The 17,183-nt window shown below is 39.6% G+C and overlaps 1 protein-coding gene across 11 annotated transcripts in view; it reads right to left on the bottom strand.

The window, feature by feature from the left end:
* The window catches only part of LOC118407854 (RNA binding protein fox-1 homolog 3-like), a 43,060-nt gene that overhangs the window by 14,374 nt on the left and 11,503 nt on the right, over nt 1–17,183 (bottom strand). The window contains exon 1 of one of the 11 annotated variants that reach the window (XM_035808403.1): nt 11,268–11,570. The exons of 7 other annotated variants lie outside the window; for them this stretch is intronic. In XM_035808403.1, coding sequence (XP_035664296.1) covers nt 11,268–11,438 — 171 coding nt within the window. In that variant the 5' untranslated portion in view covers nt 11,439–11,570. Of the gene's footprint in view, nt 1–3,598; nt 3,725–6,947; nt 7,084–11,267; nt 11,571–17,183 lie in introns of those variants that run through there. 3 more of the 11 variants (XM_035808407.1, XM_035808409.1, XM_035808406.1) reach the window with 3 other exon arrangements.

Below are 17,183 nucleotides of genomic sequence, written 5' to 3'. Positions count from 1 at the left end.
TTAACACCACAAGGCTTTAACTTCTCATTGGGACTGAAGTTCTTGTAATAGCGTGCGACACCAATCTAGGGATTCCTAAATGAGGTTATTGGTTCACTGTTAGTAAAAAGACTAACAACAAATATACATTATAATACGGATAACTGGTTATAAAGTATTGTACTGTCAAAGCATTTTGTCCCGGCATTCTCTAAAAAACCATGCCCAGATCTTTGAAAGAATTCTCTTTTTTGTATGTATCTTTATGCTAAAATTTTGCGAATCAAATTGCTGGGAAGAAAGCTTGACTCAAAATACAAAAATCTAGACTCAGTTTTCAATTTGACACCCGATCCAGCATGAATTCTTTTTTTGCTACTTGAGAACCTGCCAATTGAATTGCCGTGGCCTTGGAGCATGATTAAAACCTTTGGGAATTGAACATCTATTGGAACTGAACATCTCCTACTGAATACCATTACATGATGTACACCTGCTCCTGTACAATGATTAACAGTCCTGTCAACATTCTCACCTGTTTGTCAAACAGCTGATGCTATTTGTATCAACACAGGTTTGCTTATATTATAGATCTATGTGTGCATTTTATCTCTTAAAACTAATAAAAGTTACGATTCCCCAAATATCTGTATCAGATGTTACGAAATGGTACCATCCATGGTTTGGGGTAACTTGATATATTCACAACTTGATTTTCATTTTATTTAACGGCTTCTGTAAAAATTTTGTGGGACCCTTATTACTGTTTCTGTGCGTATGCACATTTCAAATGTTACTCCATGTACCCTGTCTAATATCCAATATATATCAGTCACTAACTGTGTCAGACTCTGAGGCACTGTAATATTGTGGCCTGCCTGTCTTTTGCAGGTAATATGAGGATAGCCGATTAAATTCTTTTCATCAGTTTTCTCCATCGCAGAACTAGCTTTGGGGGAGTTTAGCTAAGAAAACGTAGATTTCCAATATTTCATAGATTGCCAAGTATAAACTATTGAGATGTAATTTAGGCTGTAGATTGCCTTGCCAGCCCTAGGCAAAGTCTATCGAGTTGCTCCTGATGATAAACCTAGCACGCAATTTGGGGCATGCTGAATTTGTAGCACAGGTGCTAGCATAGCTCAGACAACCCATGACTTCAACAACTGTGTATCAATATTACTAATAGCCTAACACCGCCCCCCTCCCTACTATATGACAATTAAGCTTTATTGTCAAAGCGACTTTCCTTCTATCAAATACAAAACACTAGATAACAGAAGGCTAACATACGTAAATCCATGATATCTTGTTACAATCAGGTGGGGCTTATCATATCTTTTTAATGACAAAGCAATCTTTTCTGTATTTACCTATTTTTCAATTGTGAGTGTTATAGTATACATGTACATGTATATTGAAATCTGTTGTGGAATGGAGTCTCTTGAAATCTGTTCCATCTCCTCTGGGTCCAAACCTTCCCCAGTAAGAAGAAAATCCAATCTATTGTGCAGGGGCCTGGCGGAAACTAAGCCCCCTCCTGGAGGACCCATTACATTAAGCCAGCATCCATCACTGTTACATCTAATATCCCTCATTTTGGAAGCGTGGCAGATTTGCCAATATTGTAATGAGGAGAGTGTTGGAGATACCACACTGCTTGCCTACATACAGCCCCTGTAAAAGGTGTAAAACGCCGTTTTTTCGGTTACATTCGGAGAGGGGAAAGTTGCGGTAGCGGCAGGTATCCCGTCGCGATGCCACTTCATCCGATACCTCCCCCCACCGCCGCCTCTCGGAGGGACCGGCCCGCCTGACGTCCAATAGCACAGTCAGCGATTCTCCCTCAATTTCACTAATTTAACCTATCATTCACGGGGGATGGTGGGAAAACGGAGAGGCCAATATGGGGAGGTCCCCTTTCCACCCTTAGGAGATGTCGGGGTGTGTGAGATGAAAGCGGAGCATAATTTCACGTAAAACAAATGCAAACTCTTGAAGTAAGACTACTACCATCTTCATCACTACTAGATATTACGTAAATAAAGAAACCAAACACAAAGCCATAATATGATTGGACAAGACTGGAAGTATTTGTTACCTTTTCAATTAAGCACACGTGGTGAAAAAATAACTGGCATTAAAAAAAAGGCATTTTCTATTTTCAAAAGGAATTGCGGTTTATTTTTGTAGCAGGAGAACATAAAAGAATAAAAGCAAGCGTGCCTTTGCGCCGGTAACCGAATCACCGATATATATTATTGATTCTTCTCCTGCACATGGTATGAAGGCTCATTTGAAAAACAATCTTATAACCGCGCTGTAGAGTACTTCCCTTGGAGGAAAGGTGCTAAATGTGTACTGAGTCATTTTGGCTCTGGTGGATCACATCACGGTGTAGGCGGGGCCCCTGTGTGGATAGAACCCAGGTCATCCAAGCAGAGGAATCTCCATTTCAAGCCACTCCTTTTCCAGCCGGTCGATCGCCAATCATTAATTATTGAACAACCAATCAACTGGCCAGCCCCGCTGGCCAAACAATGGAAAATTCAATCAGCCGACACTTGAGGCAGGAATATATGCAGCGGGAGTAGTGACTACGCTTGCAGGGCTATATACCGGAGAAAAAAGGGATGGTAATTTGATTAACATCTCCCGGATAAAGATATTCCCTGCAAAGAGCCTAAGTGGAAAATGAAATAGCAGTGCGAACCATCTGCTGCCGTCTGTATTAATGGGTCCAGAATTGTTCTGCTCCGATGATCGGCTGACGCTGAAATGTGACAATATCAACACCACCATTCAGACCCGCACCTCATCAAGCCCTCATGCCCACATTATAATGGTGTAGAAGATGTGCGTTTTTTCCATCGCACCCAATATAAAATAGATGATCCTGCTGCGACAGGCCACACTACCTTTCCAAATAAAGGAATCTCTCGTCAAGGCCAGCACCACACATTTGTATCTACAGGGAGTACTTGCATGTATTACAATAAAATCCCTTCCAACAGCTGCATAAATAAGCCTATAAGGATTGGTACCAGTTTCTTTCTTGCTTAAAAACCCCTAATCATCAGATTTCATAATTCTAAAAAATCCTCTTCAATTCTGGATATTTCTTCAGAATCCAGCCTACTAAAGTATTATAAAATCCCCCAAAATATCAACACACAATTGAAGCTTTTAACATTGCTTCTCCTACAGAATTCCAGTACAAGATATAATGGATCACTAGTTTCTTCGGGTTTTTTTCAGCCTTGATGATCATATTCCATATTTCTAAGAAATCATATTCAATTCTGGATATTACTACAGATACCTACAAAATTCTTACAAATAAAATACCCTGCAATCTGACTACAGAATCCAAGCTTTCACCACTGCCCCTCCTATGCTGAATGTAGAAGATACGATGTGCAATTTTACCGGTTCCCCTGTTCTGTATGGAACACAGGGAGGCACCAACGGATCAATACTTGCTCTTTGGAACCATTTCTACCCAAATTCTCCTCAACAGTTTCTCCGTGCGGCAGCCTTCACACGTCACATGATATCAACCTGTCTTCTACATCGCCGCCGAGTTCAGCAATTTCCAAACCAAGAGAAGAGAACTCACCACATCCATGCATTCTTCCTCCCACATCTTTGCTGCTTCCCTTGCTACCACAATTGTGACCAGATTAGGAACCGCTATTACAAGCCATCAGCCAAAAGCCAGGTAATTTTGCAGCAAATGACTATATAACTAGCTTATATGGAGCTCCCTGCGTCCTAATTGGTGGATTGGACGGCCGGGTCCATTCATAATTCAAAGCCTATTGGGCAGTGGCACAGTTGAAGAATGGGCATGGAAATGGGCAGAAGAATGTGGCATGACAGCTGCTATTGTGAGGAAAGAACGCAATATCAATATGGAGTATCAATAATGGGGCCATCCGCATACACACTGCTCATTTCATGCCTTTCGGTTCAACACAGTTACGAGCAGGAAAAAATGACCACAAAATTTTTTTTCATGAATTTTGCTACATCAAGACATTGGGGAAAAATATTCCGTTTATTCCTGCAACAATGGGACTTGGGAGCCCCTTCCACGCGTGCGGTTTGTGTTTTTGAAGTGGGATTTTACCGGCATTTTTTGTGCCGGCATTATCAATTATTCATAGCGCACAGACAGTTTTACAGGAGGCACGTCTTTTGAACGCTGCACATGCCGAAAAATAATGATGCAATTTGCATAATTCATCAATATCTATTATTTACTCTCTTGTGACTCCATTGAGATAACAACATTACCTATCGGCTTCTATGTTATGACAACTGTGTCTCCTTTTAAAAAGGATGTTGGAAGTGTTGTTGCTATGGAATCATGAGGGATGCAGGGGTTCCAAATAAAGGATGTGGTATTGGGAGATGGGGCCAGGGAAGAATGACAGGTGCAGGTGCTCCGCTCCCTGGGGGACAGCTGGACAGGTGCCAGGACAGCTGAGAGGTCAGCTGCGACCCTCCTACATGGCCTCATAACAGAAATTTATGACTACGAAAAATACTTTGTCTTTGAAAAGCACAAATGTCTGCCTGAGCTACATACTTTCACAACAGCACTTACCTGCTTGTAACCTAAAATCGGGGGGTTTCTGCAGTTTGAAAGGAATCTATCAGGGGGCCCAAAACGTCTTTGGTCATCCTTAATATTGAGGTGACGTAATGATCTTTTGAAAGTATCTACTTGTGCAAAATGTGGCTTTGCTGTGGCACGCTTTTATCATAGTCATAGAGTTATAAAAACCCATTGAAACTTTTCCAGTTTTCATGTTGACCAAAAATTGATCGATTGTAATAAGATGTTTGCACAGCCAGGCATATTCCATATGCTGCATTAATAATAGATCCATGGAAAATTTGCACTCTTTCCTAATTCCATATTCAGACTCCAGGGAGCATCCCAAGATGATGAGCTCATCATAAGATATCAGCATCTAAAGTGCATCTAAACCAAATAATCATCAGTCAACTTAGATAATCCAGTCTTTAGAGAACATTTATCCCTTCTCATTCACTGTATAACATTAACCAGTTACGGGTTACAATCTACCAAATTTTGAGTACTTCAAGATATTTTTTGTAAGAAATTGAAGCTCTTTTATAAACAACTACAGTCTAATCTCAGCACTGCTTTGGTGGATGGTATAACTGTGCTTTTTAAGATGCATACATCCTTCTTGTACATACAGCCAACATGCATACAAAACGGCTAATTTAGCCCAGTACATCATTGCATACAGTAGATAAGTGCATTGACCCAGTCAAAGGTCAACCAAGGATGCCAGTATTGAGTGGGAAGTGCTTTGCTTGTTTAGCATATTCTCTGTACTACGGAGTTTTAATAATAGCATCACATTTCCACTTTCTACAAAGCACATGTACTCTATGTTTGTCGAGGACAACAGCATATGTTTATACCAAGGGTCCTTCATTGTGAAATGGTACTTCACACATATACGTCTACCAGGGTACCTAGGGTGTCTATAGGTATGTATGACTATCAGATAGGGTTCTCATAATCACATTATTGGTATACCCAATAAGAGCACTTCCTATGGGGGACTTATTCTGATGTTGGCACCGATATCACATTATGAAATGTCTGATAGTGATTCGCGATTTTCGAAAACTGTTTCTAGCAATCTTGACAGTGTTCAGACATAAATAAATGTCCAAATTTGAATAAGATAAAGAAAATTATACAAGATGATTGGAAAAATGATCTTTCAGACAGCAGGAATTGGGATGACAAAAAAATGTCAAGCCTGGAGCTCTGGGCTGTACAAGAATTTATACAGGAGTCCCATAAGGATACCCACACTACATACACAGCTGGAAGCACCAAGGGAGGCACTGAACAAAAATTGTCCCGAGGTATATTCTGTGACACCATTCCGTAACACAAAATTCAAACCTATCCATCTCTAACAGATTCTGCTAGCAATTCTGTTTCTCCTGACCAATCATATGGCCAGACCGAAGCCTGTGTGTGAAGAGGGTCTGAAAAAGCACTTCACACTCCGAGATTGGATTAGTCCATCCACACCTTGCTACAATCAAACATGACAAAATGGTGCCAACGATGACACCTTTAGCTACAAATCACCATGTTATAAGTGGGCTTCAACACATTACACAGAAGGAAGTGGCAACTTTTACAACTGCCCCCCTCCCCCTACTGTGCATACAGTACATCATATACTCATTTCATACATGTGGGTTCAATTAAACCCTTAATCCAACATCAATTATATTCTTATTCAGGCTTGAAGCCATTTCACTTGTACAAAAATGACTAAACAAATACATGAGAAACAGTTTATGATGTACTGGTAGGTATATACCCACTACCCTAAAACAATGGCTCATAAGGATGACAAAAGCTCTATGTATGTGTGAAATACATGAAGGCAGACAAGGCTTGAATGGAGAAAGAAAACAATGCTGCCTGATAATCTGACTCTCTGTTTTCTTTTCAATCATGATGATATCCTGTATGTAAAAGTCTGCCTGCATGCATAATGTACCCACAAGATTAGCAGGGCTAATAGATACTAGAGTATACTACTGTAACCAGAAGTGTGAATTGGAATCATTTCAACAAAAATTGTTCTCGGCATGTTAGGAAACAATCATAAGCTGGGTTTATGAGGCAAACAGGGTTCTAAATTTTCAATGTAAGTGTCGCATTATGTTCCACATACCATGACTTGTGTCCTAGCAAAATTTCTTTAGCACATGCGTACAACAGGCTTGCGCATGCATATGTCAGAAAACATCTTGAAAACCCATCCATTTCACGATGCCTTTACCAGTAATAAGGTCAAAGAAACCGACATCAGACAACCGATATCGTACTTGTAACTTTTACAGTTTTCAACAGCTAACTTTATAAAAATTGTGGGTCTAGAATTGCTCACCTCAGAAAAAAATGACAGTCCTTCACAGCTCTCAAGTCAATGTCACTGGACTTGGCAACTGTCAAAGGACCCTACAGCTGACCTCTGTGGCCATTTTAGCATCTGTGCCGCCATTGGCTGAAGGGTTCAAACCGGGAGCTCTGATTGGTGGGAACTGATTGATTTGCCATCTTGTCTTCCCCCATGTGGCTGTTTTTGGTCTCTTCCCTACATGCCCCTACATCTAAACATGCTGAGAGCATGAAATCTAATGCACATGAGCCAAATATTGCAGCAAGCCTGTTCTGTCATTATGGAAAAGAATGCGCACAGCTACATAAACATGAGAGAAACCAACAAGCCTGGGTTGGGGGTTGATGTACCAATCATTTCTATGAAAGAAACAAAAATATATACAGTGTATTCATCACTTTACTCTAGCAATGATATTTCTGCATCCAATTGTTCTCTATATAATTGTACTTCATATCAAATTCCTGGTAAATGTCTAATGGAAATACATCTTACACAATGAGAGAACATGGCTACGCCTTTGTTCTATTCTTGTCCCACTTATTGTTTAACCTACAACAGTTACAGTGTAGATATATGTCACTGTCACTGAGAAATAATGTTGGCTTAAAGGTAAGGAATGCCAGAGCTTAAATTAAAATATCTGGCATTATTTGATAAGTGTACAAATGTACAGCATGTACCGTAGACGGTTACTAAATGTAATGTAACACTGGCCTATTTTCTCAGGTCTTTTTGTACCATACTGTAAATCAAGAAATGTTCACAGTGGTTTTATTTTCACCCGACATACACACTACTGGAAAGGGCTGCAGTATTTAGGACGGGACATTAGGCCGTTGTCCACTGTTCTTTTGTGCTTGCCGAAAAGAGCTAGGGGAATTTCCCCTGTATTACAGATGAACCTGTAAATACTGAACATAACATCTGTCTTCTCTGTCACAACCAGTGGATTGACCAGTGGAAGATTATAGCTCTTCAGTAAGCTAAAACTGGAACGAGATCACTTTCCTTTCGCTTTTCTAAAGGTTACTAAAGGTCAACTTACGGAACAAGGTCTTTGTACTGCTGGTGTAATAAAATTCATCACACAACATTAAACACCTGAGGTGCAGGTGTGCATTTGTAGGGCCCAATATACATTATCTGCTCATATACTGCATGCTGTTATAAATTTCCAAGGACCAAATCATTACCGAGTGTATAACATACATGAGACCAGCCAAGATCGAATATTGTAACTTTTACCAGCTCCACCTTTTATCCAGTTGTAAAAATCAATACTGATACAGTACCATAAATTCATCTATTTTTCAAAGGAAATAATTTTGCAGTAGAAGGAAATGGATGGATTTCGTGCAGTTTAATGTTTAGAGTTGAAAGAATTCTGCAGTACATATTGGTCATGTATCTCACAATTCCGTGGTAAACAGGAAAAAGTCAATCGCAAACTTTTCGATATTTACAGTAGCAAGAAAGGTACACTGTATCTTGACACTGAGATGAGACAAGGGGGCAATTGCATATAGGACAGCTGTGATGTTCTAATACACCCCTTCATACCCTCGAAGTACTGACATGTCATAGTCATACGGTGTATTACAGCACCGTTGGGGTTATACTGCCCCTTATGGGGTAGCATACCCTTATGTACAACTAGTAATATCCTTAAAAATTCAACAACAAAAAACTGTTGTAAGAAAATCTTAAGGTAATACGACATGTTTATGCGGTACGTTTGTGGATCGATGTTTATCAATTTGAAACATTAGCACCTTGAACCCCTCCTTGCTTTGGGCAAAAACTGACCTTGACCATGATGTTATCGTATTACATTAGATTAGAAAATAGAGCCTGCATCATATCTTCTGTCATAAGATTATACATGGTTTATCTCTTTGTCAACCTTTAAATTATGCAATTTACCAAAAATTAATCATTCCAAATAATGCAAACTGGAATAAAAATAACATCTGCTTCTGTAGTACACCATTGCTTTGACTTTTGATACATACTACGAGGTGCCAATATGTGACAGAAATCTGAAAAGTAATCAAGAACAATTAACTCAAAATCTCAATGATTTAGATATTGGAGACAGGTCTACCAAATTTCAACTACAGATGCAACAATCAATCAATGGTTGATTATGATATCAGAAATCATTTAACTTCACATTTTTCATGGTCCCTTAGAATTTTCCAATTGACACAAGCATTGAGGACCCTGTCTACAGCGACTACCTGTCCACACAGACCAGACATTATCAGTCCCCTGGGTGGTCTTCTTGGGCAGGTTTGAATGAAGTAAGGTCTACAAACAAAACCTTGCCTTTCAACTTTGTAGCACTTGGTAACACTAACAAAAGACGCAGAGCTAATATAAACAAGGCAGACCTCAAAATCTTCCATGAAAACCTTTGTCTCCAAAACAACTTCAAACCGAGAAAAAAGTTTTATTTCAACTTCATGTTTTATTTCAACTACAGTGTACTGCAGTATTTATCCATCATTGGACTTGGCCACAGTGAGTCTTGTTATCAATGTAAAGATTTTTGAAAAAATTGAAGACCCCCACCCTTCTGCCTGGGGTTATGCCCGCTGAATGACGTTTGCATTCGCTTGCCTGTGACCTGATAGCTCGCTGAATGATGATGATGTCATACCTGCCCTCTTTGGTATCCCCTGGCAGTATTCCCAGTTATTTACCATGTCCAACCCTGTTATCAAAGCTTTGGCCACACCAATAGATTTCTGTAGCTCCCATACATTTTAGATAGTGTCACCAAGGCTGTATTTATCCACAGGCTAGTTGAGCAGCCCTGGCTGTGCCTCCTCAACGCTATACGACAATTCATACAAATAAATTTTGAATTTAACAACACAGCAAGTGGACACATAGGGCTATGATAACCATACATTTGAAACTGTATGTACCAAGGTACAGACATTCTCCCAAGACTCTGCATCCATATTGACAAATACACCAATATGTTTCTGAATCAGAAAACCAGCTTCATACTATATATACGACATTGAAACCATATCCTAAAGCATTTGAGATGGCATACTTAAAACTTTGACATTTTTGCTGTATATGTGACGTCTTCCATTCTCTGATTTCCATTTTGTTACTATGGTTGTTTTAAATGCAAACTCAAAAGAAATTGGAAACTTCAAATTTCATCAAACTTACCTGCTGCAAACTTGCAGTGAACTTGTATAATACAGTGAGTATATGAAGAGAGATAATGATATCTGCTAGTGTTTTCTGACAGGAATCTGACAAGGCCAAACATTGTCCTGTGCTGTTACAACAGGACACCCAAAGATCACTGAGATCTACCAGGGGTGCCAAAGTTGGGACAACTTGTTAAATGACTCATCCCTGAAGTTGATCCAACAATGTACAGTAGTGACAGTACCACATTTGGTATGTTACATGTGGGTGACTGTTTAGGTCACATGATATGTGCTAACCCTGGGAAGGAGAGGGAGTGTTGAGAATTAGAAGGATTCAGATCACTACAACTTGGAACATAAGAATTTGATGTTGCAGTGGAAAGAGTTTTGCCCAACACTAAATAACAGTGCACAATTGAAAAATCCTACCATCAATAGCTCTAATTTGAGGTGAAACACCTACAGTATCTATACAATAAACATTAACACTATGCAGCAGAAGTCAAAACACATCTACTATTTACAATGGATATGTTTTCACCAAGAGACACATCACTATAAATAGTATAGCACGTTCCTCAGATTATCCAACACAAGTATTCCTAACAAGATAACATGTATACAGACAAGCATTCGGTCCCAAAGGCCATTAGCAAATATTCAAACTTCTCAAACATGTGATATTTGCAATACTTTAACTCTTCTTTGGGACTGAAAGATGGTTGTTTACATTATCGAATCTGCACTTTCTTTTGCAGTTAACCATATCTTGTCATGTACTGTACAGCTTAAGAATGACTATGTTCTACAAGAATAGTTATAATAATCTACAAGTCTCCCTTAAGTTAAAACAGAATAAGGCTTCCAAGCCACCAAAGATCTACAATGACGGCAATGTGGAAACTTTCTTTGACCAGTGGCAGTAATAATAGGAAAAGACAGGCCACAGACCAAGAGGTGTTACTTGGAAAGCTAGCCTGAAACATCTCAGAGCGATCTTGACAGCGTTTGAGTGAAGTGGAATGAACAGTCTGCAGACATGAAGGTGTTGGTGTATGGAATGAGACCGCGTTTAAAAACCATGACGGACATGTAGCCTTCACTTTTGGTACGGAAAACGACTTACGTCTCTCCCGGCGGCGGCAGCTGATGACGGCGTAAGCGGCAGCGTAGGCCAGCTAAGTGCTGAGTTAAGCTGCCCGGATCCCTGGTCTAGCGGCAGAGGTAGGGGCCACTTCCACTGTGGCCAGATAATTCGAAACATGGCCAGTTGTGAAAGCTGGTTACCAGTATTCATTCCCACGCACACCTCGCACAAGTCTGTCAACCCAAAACGTACGCCCGCTCCTAGCTACGCTGCCGTTGTCAAGTAGAGAGCGGTCTTTCCCTACGCACAACACCACACGGCAAGAGCCAAAAGACAACTGCTTAACAACATTTCAGGAGCTCTTGGGAGAAGTACAATGCCTCCATGCCTGGACCAAATATGGCCTTCTGAAGGGCTCGGAATGCAGTTTTTATCAGGCTGCCACATCATACTCTTGAGTAGGGACTAGCCCCCAAGCCATTGGTTAATAAGCCAGGGATAAGATAAAGCTGCCATCTCCAGCTGTAGCAAAGTAACACAGGAAATCGGGAACAGTTACAGACCAACAATACTTAAAAACAAACAGCCTATATCGCTTGAAGTTGATACCGAAAATGTCTAGATTGCTTTGCCTGATTCGTTCTGCGGGTTTCTCAAGGATTCTTGTAGTAAGAGGTGACCCGAGGTTTGGTTATGAATACATCTGTACCCAATCTGCTGTCAAGACTGAGGAGAACCAGCATCATTTGTGAATACCCAGACACTCTGGGTAGACATTTTCAACCAAAAGATTAGCCTCTACCAGGCTCCTCAGGTCGCTGGAAAAATAGTAAAATTGGCCTTAGATCCCAAACTGTACTCCTCGACCAACCAACTTTTCTGATGTGTTTTCTGTCTATTTGGCCAAATTCAACTATTTTTCCAGCGACCTGGGGAGCCTGGTAGAGGCTACCAAAAGATGACAGATTCTAATAGAATACTTTCATTGAAATTGTTGAATTCACTGCAGTCATTACTTAGATTTTGTGCCTAATAAATTGATACTAGCTTTCAAGAATAATTGTTTTGGTGCAATCCACTAGCACTTCAAACTTCAAACATGTTGCCAACACTCTTTGAAATGATAATAAACCTTTGGCATGCAATGGTTCAAAGAAGTCACTGGTGTAAATGTATCCAACGCACGGTCTCCTTGAACATGCCATGTTTGTATTTTCTGCATTTTTGTTTCTTCAAGGATCATCAACCAACCACAAACTTCATTTCTTAACTTGTTGGGATTTGGCCATTGCTTGTTGCTTTATACCAATTATATGACTATCGGAAAATCCATGCCAATAACTTTTTGGCTCAGATATCGGTAAGAATCTATAATATTCTGCAAAAAAATATAAAAGTTAACTCGCATCCGATATCCAATGGGAGGTGACCCAATTTCTAACTACAACCTGCTAAAAACTACATGAACTGCATATTGATCTTTTTCTGTTCTACTGCACACCAGGTCCCACACCATATGTCCATGAATTAGGAGTCTAATCATAGCATACCCACACATCAATACTACTGAACTGCACACAAATCTGGTTGAGGGGTGTTTCGTGTTTGAGGTTTGCCGCAACCTTTAATAAAAGTAAACCAAACATCCAAAAATATTCTGACCAACACAAGCGCAGCAGTAAGTCGCAGTGTCCTGTCGGACATCCAAAAAGAATTACGCTTCGCCCCAATAGAAGACAAATGCTTTAATGGCATGCACACAGGCACTAGCGCAGTGGACACCACATGTGATTGGCCGTTGATAACAGGAGGGGCCAGGGGTCCTCACAGATACATCCATTTTGTACATCTGTTCCTGGCAGCGTACATCTTTCAACTTACCTCACTGCAAACATGCTGTAAATTTCTTAGCTCTTGCGGGAGCATCATTTGGCGGTAGGGGAAGAATAGAGTCTTTTGCTGTGTTGTACTTGAACTTAAAACAATTCTGCCGTACAGTACAATAAATTTGGAAATACTCATTGGTGGTGACATGATTTTGCACTGCAAATACAAAACTACACCTAACCAAAACTAACACTTCAAAATCTATAGTACTGGGTACATTGACTGGAAGAAAATCACCAGAATGACCTATGTTATCTCTATTTCTTTCTCTCTCTTTCTGTCTCTCTCTCTATCTCTCTCTCTTGCACGCACACACACAGACACACGGAAAATCGTACAAATATTACTAATCTAGAGAAATTCCCTTTAAAATAAAACTACTGAGCCATACGATGATACAGATATTCATGCATATGTTCCGATTTTGGCTCAAATGGCAAACCTACAACTGAAAGAGGATTAAAGTTGACATCTTGAACTTGAGAACACAGTTAAGGACAGACTGAGCCAAGCAAACTGTGTGATGGTTTCCAGATGTCATACTGACAACAGAGACAGCACATTACATGTGACTGGTGGAAAAAAACTTCTGTAAGAGTAAACCTTCAACAATCGCAATAGTTTTATTTACACGTTACCTCTTCACTGTGAAGACACTAATGTATTGCTACTGCACTGCACAAGTAACAGAATTTATATTAGGTAGAGCTACATGTCAATACTAGTCCACTGCTCATTTCATAACCATGTACCCACCTTCAATCCTAACAATCATGCACTGAGAATTCAATAAGGCTACAGAGCATTTCCACCTGATGTCATACTCTCATGGGGGCTTCAACATGGGGGCGGAATCAGCTATTTGCATTTTTAGTGAATTGTACTTCAAGCGTTTTTGACCGTCATCTTACCCACTCAAATAGCCTGTATTAAGTGTGCATCGCGTACAAAAGGGAATACAAGAAGAATGCATAAAATGTTGCCAATAAAATCTTTATAACTCTGTGAATGCTTGACCTATACATGTAGTTCAATCGAATGCAAATTAAGGACACCAACATGGCTGTATCATTAGTGTATGCTTTATAATATATTGCTACATACATGTCTATGGATCGTGAGTAAAAACACAAATATTATTGCTAAGTGCTGACCACACCCATTTAGCCCTGAACCAATCCAATTAGAGGACAGTTAAATGGGTGTGGTTTCATATGACATGGCAATGCAATAAAAAAAAAAAACAGAGGCCATTCACATCAGTAGACAAATGTGTATGGAATCGTTGTTGCTAGGACCTGACCCAAATAACTAGTCTATGGTAGTGAGCATAGCCACACGTAGCCTGGTATCCTTCCTACTTTAGTTCTGGTTCACTCCTCTCATTGCTTTCCAGCATTAGTTTTTAAACATTTGATCCTTCGTCATCATCATCATCATCATCATCCTTAGGTCCGTCATTATTTTGAGATACAAATATTTCACAGAAACAGTATAACAGGGATCTTACAAATACATTCAGATGCAATAATTTCTACCTAGCCTGGTATCCAGCCATATTTTAGCTGGAGAGTCTCTTCTGTCCTCTCTGAAAAGACTCAGGAGCTATAAATTAATATGGCTGAATACCAGGCTAGTTTGTACCAGGTCACTGTAAATTTATCTATTTTCACAGTGGAGAGATCGAGAAGACTACTGCCAATAAGATTTGCAGTACTAGTAGTAGTAGTAGGTATCCTTCCATTTGCAGTAGTTGTGGCTGGAAAAGCATCCTGAAGCTAGAATAGGGTGGATACCAGCCAGGGTAAGTCGTAAGTCAATGGGGCCCACTAAAGGAATATCTGACACAACTAGTTAGGCACAGAGCATGTACAGTAACATCACCCATCCATCTATACAGAGTTAGGCAAGAAGTCCAGACTGACAGTAGTGTAGGGGTTAGGTAAGTTGTTGTTGCCTGTGTAATGAGGACCACATTTGGCAACCATCTGAGTCAAAGCAGGAAAAACACTGCCATTTTGTTGACATTTTAAGAAATGGGCTTTACCTTGTAAATATAGAAAAGTACCTATGTCAATAGTGCCAGATATCTTTGTTACAATAACATTGTTCTTTTTCAAGACACTGAATGACAGCTTGTGACTGAAATCAAAAATATTCTTAGGATATGTTTGTTCCTTGGCTCTATCAAAAATACTGCAATTTCGTTTATCTTAGCAGGGACTTAATTTTACAATAGGAAATTAATTTTCTTTTGCCGTGTTCTAAGATTGCGATTGAAACAATTTTTTATTATATACCATAGCAGCAATATAAAACAAATATAATAACTGATCTAAAACATACAGTCACTTTTGCAAGGATTTCAGCCTTGCTGACTGGCTGACATTCATATTTTTAATGTAGTAGTACAGTACTCCACATTCTGAGACTTCTACTGAACAGGAATGACTTTCAAGTTGGTTTGGAATTCAATTGACTTAACCATAAATTCCTTTCTTGCTACAAACATGTATCAATCCACTGTAATCATACATTAAACATGATGTCTGATCAATCCAACTTGACCACATCCCTTTAAGTATATGCCTATCTTATCTGGCATTACTGTAAATCACAAGATGATCGCAGTGGTCGTATTTTTGCAGTTTCTGCATTGACCTCTCAGTCTCTGGCATGAATTTACTAGAGTTGGCAATTCTTTTCCTTCTTCAGAGTTCAGAGTGTTATGTTTTTTAGTGTGGGCTTTTGAAGCCTGATTCAAGAAGGCATGGAAGGATTAAAAACAGAAAAGCAGCCATCCTGAACTGAGGTGATACATGAGGCTAGTACTAATACATTAATTTTTATGCAAAGTGGCTACACCATGGCTCATATTTTCATCCAGGCAAACCGTGTCACCCCTACATAATCATGTTTGGTTCTTTTACCATAATTACGCCCAAAGGTTTACCGCCTGAGGCTAACACCTGAGGCCACCTCCTAGCCTTTACTTCACCTTACAAAATGACAGATGCAACCTCTTGACCCTTGCACTATACCTAAGTAGTTGATTTGTACCAGCTGTTAAACAATTAATATATTAAATTTATATACCACACATGTATGAAAAGAGGACAACAGGAAAATGAAAAGCTGGAAGGAAAATCTGACACTATAAATTATCAAAATGTTCTTGATAGTTTTATTTTCAGAGATTTTGTGGTAACTTTCGTGGTGTAAAATCAGAACATCAAAAATATGCATTTTTATGACTTTATTTCTTTACTGTACTAAAGAATTGTTTCAACCTTCAAACTTAAAATGCTGCCAAAAAAAGTCCATTTTTTCCCACTGTGAAATCAAGTCTCGACGAAAAATTTACTCCCTTAAACTACTATGATGTGTACTACCAGGGTGGTAGCCAGTTAATTGCACAACGGATAAACGCACATTTCTGTTAACTGCACGGAATCCCAAATTCCCAAATCAGTGCGGTCCATCTAGATAACTTTGCATTATTGCACCAACCGGATAATTGCACGAAATTCACTGGCAAATAGGCCTGTACTGTACAGGCTTTCCCCTCATACTGTTTTCGTGTTAACCTTCTACCACACTGTTCTGCCACTATCTTCTTGAAATCCGAGAAACAACATGGCGAATCCTTAGTACACAAGCAAATTTTCTCCATGTTCTGCTACAGATCACTCTACACCCTTATATGTGCAGTAGTCTGTGACATGTAGGACAAGGATTATGTGTCTAGAAGAGGGTGAAGTCTACTGTATACACAGGAAGTCATCCATCCATTTACAGGCATTTACCGCGAAGATTCTCCTTTACTTAATCTTAACCCAGAGGCACACATATATCTCTACCAACATGTAGGTTCTGACCTATTTCATAGTCATCAATTCTCTGAAGTACTGTAGATCTTGACATGTTCACGGTGGTTTCATTATTGTGGTGACCTCTCGTACATGATTTCGTGACATCACGGTGATGTCATGGAATCACGTTCGAACGGTCATGACACCAATATGCATTTGTATAACTACTGTACCCACAAAATTGATTAAATCCTGA

Source organism: Branchiostoma floridae, unplaced genomic scaffold (genome assembly GCF_000003815.2).
Source record: "Branchiostoma floridae strain S238N-H82 unplaced genomic scaffold, Bfl_VNyyK Sc7u5tJ_1494, whole genome shotgun sequence".
Classification (NCBI taxonomy): Eukaryota; Metazoa; Chordata; class Leptocardii; order Amphioxiformes; family Branchiostomatidae; genus Branchiostoma; species Branchiostoma floridae.
Note: the sequence above shows the minus strand (reverse complement) of the source record. Positions and strands in the feature narration are given on the sequence as shown.